The 13,285-nt window shown below is 55.2% G+C and overlaps 1 protein-coding gene across 1 annotated transcript; it reads right to left on the minus strand.

Annotated features, from left to right (window-relative positions):
* Nucleotides 1-3,776: 3,776 nt before the first annotated feature.
* Nucleotides 3,777-5,504, minus strand: GPR4 (G protein-coupled receptor 4). Its single transcript, XM_029925230.1, has one exon. It carries the CDS (start codon nt 5,019-5,021, stop codon nt 3,933-3,935), a length of 1,089 nt encoding a protein of 362 aa, XP_029781090.1. The 5' UTR covers nt 5,022-5,504; the 3' UTR covers nt 3,777-3,932.
* Between the last annotated feature and the right edge of the window lie 7,781 nt (nt 5,505-13,285).

The raw sequence follows: 13,285 nt of genomic DNA on the forward strand, positions 1-13,285 counted from the left end.
CCGTTCGTCTCCGTGCGTGCGTGCGTACGTGCGTGCGTACGTGCGTGCGTACGCTCAGGGAGGGGGCACTGCAGGGGCGCTCCCTGATGTCACCGCGTCGACGCTGACGCATGACGTCCGATTACTGAATATGCAAATAAACAGCGGAAGTGAGGCGGGTCAGGGGGCGGTGCAGTTAAACTGCTGCTCGTCGGAGCGTGGTTGGGTTCCCACGCCCGCCTTGGCTGTTGTCACCGTGTTCCTTCGTGACGTCTTGTACTTAGGTGGCTTCCCGGCTTAAAGGAGGCTCTTAATGAGTCCTGATTAGGGCTAATGAGTCCCAAGTACACTTTCCCCGGAGGTTAAAGCCCCTCACTGGGAATAAGAAGAAACCGACCATGAAGTCATACAGACCTGGGTTGGAATCCCAGCTCCGCCCTTTACTTGCTTGTGATGTTAGGCGAATGACGTAACCTTTCTGGGCATCAGTATTCCCGTCTCCAGAACGGGACTTAACCTTATTGGGTAGTTGTAAGGCCTGCATGCGAATCTTGAATGTCAAAACATACTGAGTGAACCGTGATAAATGTCTAGAAGGTCCCAATCACTGAAAGCCGTCGATAAACAGCCCTTAATGCTATACAGGTATTAACATTATTATTGCTAACTCCAGCCTGAGGGTGCATTCCATTTCCAGAAATAGCTAATCTAACCCTTTCCCAGGTAACTGAGGCACGGAGTCGAGGGCGGGGGGCCGCTGGCAGAGGTCTTTCAGCCAGTAAAACCACACCCGTTCTCAGGCAGCCCCACTTCCTGCATTGGTGGGCGAGGGTCCCCAGGGAGCTGGCTCAGGAAGGAGTTTAAGGACAAGGCCCAGACTGTCCTCCTTTACCCAGCAGGGAGCAAAATCATATAAACAAGGTCAGGGAGAGGTTGAGAGAACTTTCTGGATGGCGGAGTCTTGATGGGCAATTAAGGGATTCTGGGAGAAGCAGAGGGAGGGCGGGGGCCGAGGAGTGGTGTGTAGGAGGGTGCAGCCTTTCGAAAAGCAGAATCCGAGCGATCGGGGCTTTCCAGGGGAGGACCCGGGGCTTTCCCCGCCATCCACTCAGACTCCTTTAGTGTCCATTGTCAGATCCCTGAGACAGATGGACCTCCGAATCTCCGTCTGTAATAACGGTGCACTGATGTGCGAACCCAGATTATCTAAATTAGCAAAAATGCCAAGAGTCCATAAAAACCACCCTTTCCCAGGACCCCTTCTGGACTGAAGGTGTGACAGAACTTGGGGCCTATTCAAGGTCAGTTATCTGCCTGGGACCAACCCCTTCTCCATTTTACAGACTGGCCAACTGAGGCCAGAGGAAGAAAAGGGTTTATCCAAAGTTCCAGGGGTAATCAGAATGGAGCCAGGGCTGGGATTCCTGAGTTCCAGCCAAGTCTTCTCCTGATTCCTGGGGTGTTAGTCTGGGGCCCAGAGACCTACTCTGGGGCTGAGGTCCCCCATGATGGGTTTAGGAAACTTCCAACCCGTACATGACTTTTTTTTTTCTGTTTATTTCACTGCTCTTTCCTCAGCAGCTAGAAGAGTGCCTGGCACACAGTAGGTGCTCAACAAATATTTATTGAATAAATGGGAATGAGGATTTGGTGGCGGGGTAGAGGGCAGGCTTTCAACGGATTCTCCCAGGAGACAGTGTTCCAAAAGGTTCTGGCCCCGAATATCTCCGTCCCAGTAGCTTTATGGTTTTGGGGTGGGAAAGTTATGAGGCCCCGTGGATCCCAGGCTTCCCTCTTTTCCCCTCTGCACCCAACACCAAAGCTCTAACTTCCTGTATCTCAGTAATGCTCCTCCAGCAAAACCATTTTCCTCATTAAGCCCATTTTTTTTTTCTCATTCCCCTCCTCCCTCCTCTTCCTTTCTCTGAGAAGGGTTTCCAGGAACATCTACTGAGACAAGGGTGTGTGTGTGTGTGTGTGTGTGTGTGTGTTGGAGGAGGAGTTTCACATTTCGTCAGGAGCTTGGAACCATTGGGAGGAAGGGAGGGAAGTGACCTATCAGAAAGGGCGAGAGGGCAAGGCCTGGGCAGAGCTGGTGCTCCCTCCTGCTCTCCAGCCTGGTCACGGAAGGACGGCCATTCCTGGTGACCCCCGAGGGCCAGCAGAGGAAGGGCGACACCACCCGCCATGGCAGGCAGCCTTGACCACCCTGGGGCCTGGAAACAGAGGCAGAGATGGAGAGGGGAGAGGGAGCCCAGGATAACCCCAACGTTGACTCACCAGCTGTGTGACCCTGGCCTAGTCATTTGGCCTCTCCGGCGACCGCCCTGGAACAGGGCCTGGGATCATTCCCAGAGGTCCGTCTAGTTCAGGCCCTCTGGCTACCCTTTTCTCAGGATGGGCAAGGGGTTCGTGTTACACAATCCCACAAGGCCCTGCGCTCCTGCTTCCATCATTTTGAAGTCTTCCTTCAAAATAAATCCCAAAGCTGACCGCTGTGCCGAGCTCACACCATCCCCACCCCCACCCCCACCGCCCCGTTCAGCCGCCAGCATCTCCTGCCTGGAACTGCTGCAGTCACCTGTCACTGGCCTCCCATGCTGGGTCCTACTCAGCAGCCAGCAGGATCCTGTTCACGTTGAAGTCAAATCCCATCCCTCCTCTGCTAAGAGCCCTCTTTGGGGCTCTCCTTCATTTCAGAGGAGAAGGCAAAGTTCTCACCCGGAGAAAAGAAGCCCCCAAAAGATCGGCCCGTCCTTGCCTGTCTCAATCGGCGACCATTCCCTTCGCCCCTCCGGGCCTCCAGCTCCATCCGCGCGCCGCTGTTACTTGGCTTTGCATTCTCTGTTCCCTCTTCCCTGCGGTCCACACCCCCCAGCCCCCCCCCCACAGCCACACTGCTGATCCCCACACATGCACGTCTTTGCTCAAATGTCACTTCCCAGTGAGCCCTCCCCTGACCTCCTTCTAGATCAGAGTTCATGTCATTCTCTGTCCCCTCAATCGGCTCTAGGTTTCCCCAGTACACTTACCAGTTCCAAACATTGTATTTATTTTTATTTACTTATTTACCATGAGCCCCATGAGGGTGGGGCCTGGGCTGACTTGGTCACCCTTGTGTCCCCAGCCCCAGCCAGCACAGGGCTGGGCAGAGAGTAGATATAAATAAATCTCTGTTGAACAGATGAATAAATACCCGTCTCTTGTCCTGAGCCCCTTCCCAAGCTTGCCCTGCTCGCCCTCCTCCAGCCCCTCTGCCCCGATGGCCCTTCTCTTAGGCTCTGACAGTCCCCCTGCCCCTCAGTCCTGACTCGGAGAACACCGGTTATCTAGAAACTCACCATGTTCTTTGTGCCCTCACTCCCTTCTATGACCAGGGGCTTCCCAGGGGCAAAAAAGTTCACTCTACACTCGGTGAATTTCTTCTTCTGTCTCCTTCCGTCACAAAATTTTACCTCCTTGTTGGAAATAATCTTTTTTTCTCTTTTTGTCTTTACCTTCTGGAGACTATATATTTGACTTCATTTACTTTGTCCCCTCCTCCAGGAAGCCCTCCCTGACTCACAGAGCGGGTCAGATGCCCTTTGGGCTCCCTCTCTGAGCCCTGCCCAGTCTGGGTCATCACTGTCTGGGCACAGGTCTGTTTCCCCCATTGGAGTGTGGGCAAGTGAAGGAGGGCCAGCGTTGTCCTTGGTCGCCACCGTGTCCCTAGTACCACCGAGCGCAGTGCTAGGCACAGATAAACTGAATTGTTAGGGGGTCGTGGTGGATGATGATTGGCCAGTGACCCACCAACCTCACCGTTCTCCTATTTTCTTATACTCTCATGAGTATTAACACAGCCTTATTTACATACACTTTGCATCCATCAGACCAGGAGGGAAGGGAGTGGGGGGTAAGACCTGAGGGGTGGGAATGGGGGACAGAGGGGGGTTCTGCGCCAGCTGGAGGGTTCACTGCGCTGGCGGCAGCATCTTCAGCTGCACCTGGTCCGCCTGCGAGGGTGGGGCTGCCGCCCAGCCAGCTGCCATGGCCTTGGCCACGCTGTTCCTCTTGGAAGTGAGCGGGGTCTCCAGGGTGAGCGAGGCGTTGGCCATCTCCTGCGGCTTGTCGCTGGCCAGGAAGCGGACTAGATTGTGCAGGGCCTTGGTCACGTCGCCGCGGGCCCCCTCGTTGACGAGGCAGTAGAGGATGGGGTCGGCCACACAGTTGAGGCTGGTGAAGGCCAGCGAGCTGTGATAGGCGGAGAAGATACGCTCCTCGAAGCCGCAGTCCCACGGGCGGCCCAGGTAGACGGCGCTGCGCGACAGCAGGAGCACGTGGTAGGGCGCGAAGCAGACCAGCACGATGGCGATGAGGCTGAGGGCCAGCCGCTTGATCTTGGCCTTCTCCTGGCGCTCGGTGGACACGCTGCTCCGCACGGCCCGCAGGATGCCGCGGTAGGACAGCAGCATGAGGGCCCACGGGAAGAGAAAGCCCACAAACACCCTGTAAAGGTTCATCCAGGCCACCCAGCCCTCCATGGGGAACTTCTCGAAGCAGAAGGTGTGGTTGTAGCGGTCCCGGAAGAGCTCGTCGTGGAAGAGCGGCGCCGAGTTGGCACCCAGCTCCGTGGCCCAGACCACGGAGCTCACGGCCACGGCCGTCTTGACGCGGCGCAGGCGGGCGAAGCGCAGCGGGTGGGCCACGGCCAGGTACCGGTCCACGGAGATGCAGCACAGGAAGGCGATGCTGATGTAGATGTTGGTGTAGAAGATGAACCCGAAGAGCTTGCAGGAGCCGGGGCCGTGGATCCAGTTGTCATGGTGTAGGAAGTAGTCGACCCAGAGCGGCAGCGTGCAGATGTACAGCAGGTCGGCGATGCTCAGGTTCATCAGGTACACGCCCAGCTCGTTGCGCTGCCGCACCTGCCGGTAGGCCGCCCACAGCGCCAGGCAGTTGGTGGGCAGCCCCAGCCCGATGACGAAGATGTAGAGGGACGGCGGGAAGAGGTGGTCCACGCGGGAGTCCACGTGGCAGCCCTCCCACGAGCGGTTGCCCATCCTCGGCACTGGGGCCTCCGAGGCCCTCCCCCTGGCCCGCGGGGGCTGTGGGGCCACGGGGGGCGGGCGGCCATCGGGCCCCCTGAGCCCCCTCCTTGGAGGCTCAGGGGGCCATGGTGGGACGCGGTCCGCGGGGAAGCGAGGAGGGTGACCGAGAACGGCCGGCCAGCCTGGGCGGGGTCGGGTAGAGCTGGAGAGGAAAAAGTTGGAGGAAGGATAGAACTGTGATAGGAAGGAGGCAGGGGGTGGGGTGGGGCAGCGGGATCAAAGAAAAAACTTCGTCTTGTTCCAGGAGGCGCCTGCAGACCCGGTCAGAGCGTAAATGAGGGAGTACTGGGGTAGCACAGAAATTGGCTTATGGAGGAGATGGAGGCATTAACGGGCAGTGGTAAGAGGGAGATACTTGTACGGGGCCTGGGTGGCTCAGTCGGTTAGGCTTCTGACGTCAGCTCAGGTCACGGTCTCGCCATCCGTGAGTTCAAGCCCCACATCGGACTCGGTGGTGACAGCTCGGAGCCTGGAGCCTGCTTCGGATTCTGTGTGTGTGTGTGTGTGTGTGTGTGTGTGTGTGTGTGTATGCACGCCTCTCCTCTGACCGTGCTCTGTCTCTGTCTCTCAAAAATAAATACACATTAAAAAACTTTTTTTAGAGAGAGGGAGATATTTGGAGACGGTGGAAAAATTATGTGTGGCTGTGCTGAAATGGTGAAATACGCAAGATAGTGTTGAGCTCGGACAGGCCGCAATTAGGGAGTGCTGAGAACACCAGGGAAGGTCAGTCAGGGTGCTGACATTTCCAGGACCTCAGTATGAAATAAGGAAGTAAGCGAGGTAACCAGTAAAGAGAAGATATGGAAAAGCAGGAGCCTTCAGTCTGGGGAATGTGGCAAGGGGTTTTAAGAAACAGAAAGGAGGGGAATAAGGGCTCCTGCAAAGAGGATTATGGATGGAGTGAGGAATTTGAAGGGGGCAGAGGAGGGGCTCTGGCTTGGTCTTGGTCTTGGTGGGAGCTGAGCAGTGGGGTGAGGTGGTCCGCTCACACGTCAAAGCTGACTTGACAGCGCCTGCAGGGAGAGAAGTCCGCAGTGAGGGGAGTCACAGACGACCCCTTCTCCCCACATCCCTTGCCGTAACCTCTGGGTCGCAAGAGCATGGACGACCTGGCGATGCTTAGTTGACCCTCATCCTAAGCAATGGATGTCTAAAATGCAGATTTGGGGACCCAGATATATTTTCCCTAATAGATATTAAAATAAAGACCCAATTTAGATTTTAGAACTTCCTTCCAGGGACACCTGGGTGACCGAGTCAGTTAAGCCTCTGGCTTCCTCTTAGGTCATGATCTCATGGTTCGTGGGTTCAAGCCCTGTGTCGGGCTCTGTGCTGACAGCTAGCTCAGAGCCTGGAGCCTGTTTCAGATTCTGTATCTCTCTCTCTGACCCTCCTCTGCTCGCACTGTCTATCTCTGTCTCTCAAAAATAAATAAATAAACAATAAAAAAATATTTTAAAGAACTTCCTTCCAGAAACTGTGTAAAACGCACAAGTGTGGCCCCATGCTTGGGGAAATGTCATTTCACAGACAGGGAGGTGAGGTCCAGAAAGACTGGTGGCTCCTCTCAAGGATGGACAGCACGGCCATGCTGGGGGCTGGGACCAGTCTTCCGCTAGGAACCCAGAGCACCCTTTCTTGACAATGATCACCGTAGATAATGACAGATAATGTATTGAGTCTCACCACGTAGCAGACCCTGTCCTAAGCGCTTTTATGGGTTTAAAATCATGACATTGTCAAGAACCCTATGAAGAAAGTACTGTTATCCTTTCTATTTGACAAACTGAGGCACAGAGCAGCTCAGAGACCTGTCCAAGGTGCTGATGATGAAAGAGGGACAATCTCAGCTCTCACCATTTTTCTCCAGCCTGTGATCCTGTTTCCACCCAAGAATAACTCCACCTGGACAGAGAGGGGCCCTCGGATAGATAGTGGGGGCTGGGAACTATGGCTGCATTGGACAGGAGGGGAGGGGAAGGGACAAGAGAAGGACCTGCTGGATGTGATCACATTAGGACAGCAAGGGGAAGCCCTGGAAACAGGACCCACAAACCTCTCTCAGGGACTGCTTCCCTCCTTGCCTCTCCCCTGCACTAACTTTCCTGAGGGAGAGCCTTGGGCCTGTCTCTACCCCTTGGGAAGACTTGCAAACACAGGGCAAAGGACAGTCATGGACCACACCCCTCTCCCCCGACCACTGTCAGCGCCAGAGAAAAGGACTGTGAGGTTCTCAGTCAGCGGCATCTTTGGAAGCCATTCTATCCAGAGCTTTGCACAGAGTTGTTTTTTAGATTTTTTTTTTAACGTTTTATCTCATTTTTTGAGAGAGAGAGAAAAAGAGAAAGAGAGAATCCAAAGCAGGCTCCAGGCTCTAAGATGTCAGCACAGAGCAGGATGCAGGGCTCGAACCCACACAGGGGGAAATCATGACCTGAGCTGAAGTCGGGTGCTCCACCAACTGAGCCACCCAGGCGCCCCTGGAGTTAGTTTTCTAAGCTGTGAAAACATCATCATCACTATATTATTATTATTATTATTATTATTATTATTATTATTATTAATCTTTTTAAACAAGATCTTAACTGGAAACCCATCTAAGACAGTGAAAAGCTGCTAGGTGTTCTCAGTGAAATGAGGTGGGCTGAGGGGGACCACCTTTGAAGGGTCCCCAGGACACACTTAGGAAACCACTGGTTGGGTCAATTGGACATATGAGGAAACCGAGGTCTGGACAGGGGAAGGGATGAGTCCAAAGTCATACATGGAGTTCTTGGGAACCTCCCAGACTCCTAAGTGTCTTTCCATGGGAAAGTCCTCTTGGCTCTTCCTCCATAATAAACCCTCAATTCATGCATGTCTTTCGGAAGCCCTTGCCACTGTCTGATCACTACTATCACCTCTTGCTCAGACCCCTGCAGTAGCCCCTCTCTGCTTTGCAGGCTGCCACTGCAGTTTCCTTCAACTCCCCCCCACCCCACCCCACCCCATGCAGCCACAAAGGTCTTTGTAACATGTAAATCACTTCTCTCAGTTACTTCCTTGCTTGAATCTCCAGCCCCCCCCAACATAAAGTATTCCCAGTGGATTTAGGGTACAGTGCAAACTGCTTGCCCCAGGTGACAAGGCCCTGCCTGACTTTCCTCCCCACCTCCCCTCCCCCATCTCAGCAGGCGCAAGGTCCATGACCTTCTTTGCAGCCTCAAAACCTTTGCTCTTTCTCAGATCTTCTTATGACTAAGCTCCCTCACCTCCTTCACTTCCATGGGGAGGCCCTCCCTGCCCAGAGCCCCCCCCCCACAATGTCGCCCACCAGGGGCGCTCTCCTCATGCCACCTAGTATCTTGTTCCTATCTCTCTGCGGGTCTGAGACGAACATTCCAGGAGGGCAGGAACCTGGTGTGGACCCAGCACCCAGGATAGGCCCATCATATAGTAGACACTCAATAAACTCAGTACATGGCCGTGGCTTGAAGGAACAGGCATTGGCCAGCCCATCCGGTGAGGCAAGAGAGGCAGCATTCTCCCACCTCCCCCACCAAGTTCAAAGACGTCCCTGCAGGGGTCCAGGGAAAGAGGTTGGAAGGGAAAAAGTGAAAAGGGCAGGATCTATCCGCCACATAATTGACTTTGAAAGGTCAGGGCTGAGTCCTGCTTAGTAAGCCGTACCCCCTGTGGGGTCCTCACCAGCCCTGCGGCTGCCCCCACCCCAGACCCCCAGGCAGAAGTTCCTGGATCCCTTGGACAAAGGATGGAGAGGGCTTGCTCCGGGCCGCACCCCAGTCCCTTTGAATCTTCCCCACCCAGAGCCACTCACTCAGAAAACCCCTCCTCTCTCTGCACTCGGCTTCCCCGTCTCCCTGACCCTTGGTCTCCTCCTCTCTCCCCCTCTTTCTCTCCCTCTTCTTGTAACATTGAGAACATTTCTTCTTTTATTTTTTAAACTTTTTAAAAATGTTTTTTATTTATTTTTGAGAGACAGAGAGAGATAGCGCTAGCAGGGGAGGATCAGAGAGAGAGGGAGACACAGAATCTGAAGCAGGCTCCAGGCTCTGAGCTGTCAGCACAGAGCCCGGTGCGGGGCTCAAACCCACGAACTGTGAGATCATGACCTGAGTCGAAGCCGGATGCCCAACCGACTGAGCCACCAAGCGCCCGTCTTTTTTGAGAGTTTCAGTTTCCTCTTCTGTATAAGATGGGAGGGGGCACAACTTTTATGCTTGTCCCTCCGCAGACATGGAGATCCTTGGTAGAACATCCTAACATCCACAAAATGTGCAGCATTTGGACAATTGTTATTCCATAGATGAGACAGAGAGACCAGGGTTGGGAACTCCCTCTGTCCCACCTCTGAAGAACCCCCCCACCTGCCAACCTCGGGTTCAGCTGGGTGGGGCGGGTACACAGGCATGAGACTTCTTTCCAGAAGCCAAAGGAAATACACTGCTCATTGCTAATTTCCTCGAGGGGGGACTAGTTGGGTGCTCGCCTCACCCTCCTCCCGTCCCTCCTCCTCAACCCACCGGCTTCCTGGGGACTCAGAGCATGGGGGAGGGGCATTCAGCCCTCTCTCCTCCCACCCTGGGCTCTGCCCACCATCCAACCCTCAACAGCACGGAACCAGAAACTTCGAATTGCGTGGCACAACTGGTCTCTACGCCCCCACTGAGAGCACAAGGCTACTCCTGGTCTCTTCCTGGTACACATGGGGAAACTGAGGCCCTGAGCAGCAAGACGGCTGTCTGAGTCCTAGGATGCATCAGGAGCGGGCAGATCTCCTCCCATGGTTCTTAACCGAAGAGCCTTCCCTTCCCCGAATGTCTTCTCTCCTCGCTCCCTATGCTCCTGTAGTTTTTCTCCAGTTGTTCTGGGGTTCTCAGCCCCCCTGGAGAATACGCTAAAAAATACAAGGATTTTCTCAGCACAAAAAAAGCATGTGACCACAGTGTCTTTGGTGCTCCTTCATCAGCTGACTCCTTTGCCCAGCTCCACGGGGTCAAGACCCTGCTGGCCCCTCCCCCAGAAAGGCAAGGAGAGGAGATAACCCCAAGTGTGGAGAGATAGTGAGGGGGCAGGAAGGACTGGTCAGACCCCAGCCCCCACTTGATGCCTCAGCTGCTCAAGCCAGATAAGTCCCTGGGGCCCACCAGCCACCCTAAATCCAGCAGCACCAAAGGACTGAGAGGCTTGAGAACACAAGACGGGGAGGGGATGCAGCCCCCACACCCCTGGCCACCCTCAGGGTTCACTCACCAGCCTTGTCCTAGAAGCACCAGACTGCCTCTCTGCCCCCCTTCCCTCCTCTGCAGGCTCCCACTTACCACCCCCCTTGGCAGCCCCGGGGGACCGGCCAGCTCCGGTCTGCTCATTAGGGGACACGAAATGTGATCACCGCGCCTCGCTCTCCACCTGGTGCCCTGGCGGGCCAGGCGGAAACTGGGGGGCAGTCAGGTCCCCGTGACCACCTCACGGGGCCTCAGTTTCCCCATGTCTCCTGAAGGGGTCCCCAACACCCCCCACCTCCCACACCACCCAGAAGGGATGCCAGGATCTTCCTACCCTACCCCTCCATTCCAGCGTTCTCAAATCCTCAGGATCTATTGTTAGTCAAGTTCATGGTTTACCATTCTGTTATTACAACGTTCTAGAGCTTTACCTTTCTTCCATTCTATTATTATTATCCTAGCGGCTTTCCATGTCCTTACCCTTTATAAGTTTCCAATATTCTAGGAGTCTCACATTCCAAGATTCTAAAGTTCTATTGTTAGAACACTCTATGATTTTTTTAAAAACATTCTACGACTTTCATAATCTATTATTAAACTCCCAGTGATTATTATCTTTGTCCAGCAAACACAGCATACGTATTTCCCTTTTCTTTTTTACAGAAATGGGGGAACATACTCTATATACAGGGAACCCCATCCTCTTCTGCCCCCTGATCTATTCTGCTTTTTAACAGCCCAGCTGCCGACATTGTAATATTGTACAGAATTCTAAAATACTAGGGATCGATGGGAGGTTGGGGGGAGTGAGCCCTCATCTCCCTGTGGCCCCTAATACCTCCCTACCTGGGGTGGGGGGCTACTGGGAGCCCAGGCTGCCCCCATACCCTGCCCTGCCCGCCCTCCCTCATCCCTCCCAGCTCGCTCACACCAGCTGAGTTATTATTTGTCTAGACACAAACCAAATTATAGGCCCTGTCCCGGGGGAGCAGTGGGCTTCATGGGGAGGGTCAGGAGAAGCAGGCGGGAGTTAATCCCTGCACCTCCCCATGTCCCTCCCCCTCCTCCCTCCCTCCCTGGAACTCCACCCCTTCCACCCAAGCCGCCTCTGGTCCCTTCTCCCCTCCCCACCACCACGGTTTTGGAAATATTTTCTCTTCTCTCCTTCACAAACGCTCCCCTCAGGATTCCAACTATTCATACTCACCCTGGCATTCTTCCCTCCACACTGTGAAGACCTCTTTTCCCAAATTAATCCGACTTACTGGCAGCAAAAGAAGCCGGCTCTCTGGATTTGGGCTTCAGCTGAACTCAAGTCCCAGCCCCCAGCCTGGCACTGACTCACTGTGGGGACAGCTGCTCTCGGGGCCTCACTTGTCCCATCTGTACAATGGGTGCTTGACCTAGCCGCCTCTGTAAGCCCTTCGAGCTCTCTGAACTCTGAAAGCTGCTGAGATCCCCACACTATTTTTTGGGGGGGAAATTTAATGTTGATTTTTAAGAGAGACAAGGTGCAAGCGGGGGAGGGGCAGAGAGAGAGGGAGACACAGAGTCCAAAGCAGGCTCCAGGCTCGGAGCTCTCCAACGCCACGGGGCATGAACTCACAAACTGTGAGGCCATGACCTGAGTGGAAGTCGGATGCTTACCTGACTGAGCCACCCAGGTGCCCCTAACACTATTTTTTGGGGGGCTGAAGGATTGATAGGCCCTGAGGACCTTGGACTTGAAGGCTGTGCAGCCCGATGTCTTTCTGATCCTTCTCACATCCTGGGTCCTTCCATTCCAAGACTTCACACTCAAGGGTTCTTGATTATGATTCCCAGAGTTCAGGAGCGGCCCGTGATATCTCTCATTTCCGCCCACTGGGACCCTCTCCCCCAGAAAGGGAAACCTCCCCATCCTCACCCCAAAACTGAAGTTGAGTTCGTCTGCAGAGACAGAGCTTGCGAGGGGCCCTCTTTGAGGGTTCAAAAGGAAGGGGACTGGTGGGGGTCCCTGGGTGGGGACTCTGGGGGGGTGGCCCCTATCATCCCCATCTGTGCCTGGACGTAAATCCCCCAGTGCACATCCTGCCTGAATACACAACACATCCCGGCCAACAATGCCTCCCAGAAATTCCAGAGCTCTCCCTGAGCCCCGTCGGGGGGCATGGGGGGGACGGTGGGATGTCCAGTTCAAGCACGGGGTGGGGGGGGGGAGGGAGGGAGGTGGAGGCAGGAAGGAGTTAATGGTGACCTAGCCAGATCCTGGAAGGGAGGAAGTGGGGTAGGAAGTCCACCCCCCAGGCAGGAATTCCTGAAATTGGAGGGTGGGGTGGGTGCGACCTCAGGAGCAGTGGGGTGACTCTCTAAAGGGGCCTCTGGGGTCACAGTGCCATTCAGAGTCCACCAGCCCCAAGTGGCAAACCTACTTCCCCCCACTCCACTCCCAAGCAGCTCCGAGGCCCTGGGGAAACCTCTGGGATCCACCAGAATTCGGAATGAGGTGACGAGGGGGTAAAAGTGCCAGTGCGGGGTCCCTAGGATACATGGAGAAAGAGACAGAAATACAAGAGAGAGGGAGAGGGAGGGGCAGCGAAGGGAAAGGGCAAAGAGACGCACAGAGACAGGGAGAACCATGGAGTTGGAGGCAGAGAGATCCACAGAGACTGAGAGTTCATCGAGAGACTGAGGGATGGAGGCAAAGGGAGAGAGGGAGAAGGGATACAGAGGAGACAGAGCCAGAGACCGACACAGAAGGAGACACAGAGACATCCAGAGACGCAGAAGGAGAGGCACACCGAGAGGAGGACAGGACGGCAGGTAGAGAGACCCAGCGGGGACCGGGCGGTGAAGGGGAGACAGACACGGAGACGCGGTCCGAGAGCAGACGGCGGGAACGCCAGCCCGAGAGGGGCGGGGACGGCCGGCGCGGGGGACCGAGGCAGCCCACGCCGGGGCGCGGAGCCCACGAGGGGGTCGCCGAGGAGCGGTCCCCGGCGGCCGGAC

The sequence above is a fragment of the Suricata suricatta genome, chromosome 16 (assembly GCF_006229205.1).
Source record: "Suricata suricatta isolate VVHF042 chromosome 16, meerkat_22Aug2017_6uvM2_HiC, whole genome shotgun sequence".
Classification (NCBI taxonomy): domain Eukaryota; kingdom Metazoa; phylum Chordata; class Mammalia; order Carnivora; family Herpestidae; genus Suricata; species Suricata suricatta.

What these genes read in the sequence shown, in the direction of transcription:
- GPR4 (XM_029925230.1), bottom strand. Translation starts at nt 5,021, where the DNA reads ATGGGCAACCGCTCGTGGGAGGGCTGCCACGTGGACTCCCGCGTGGAC.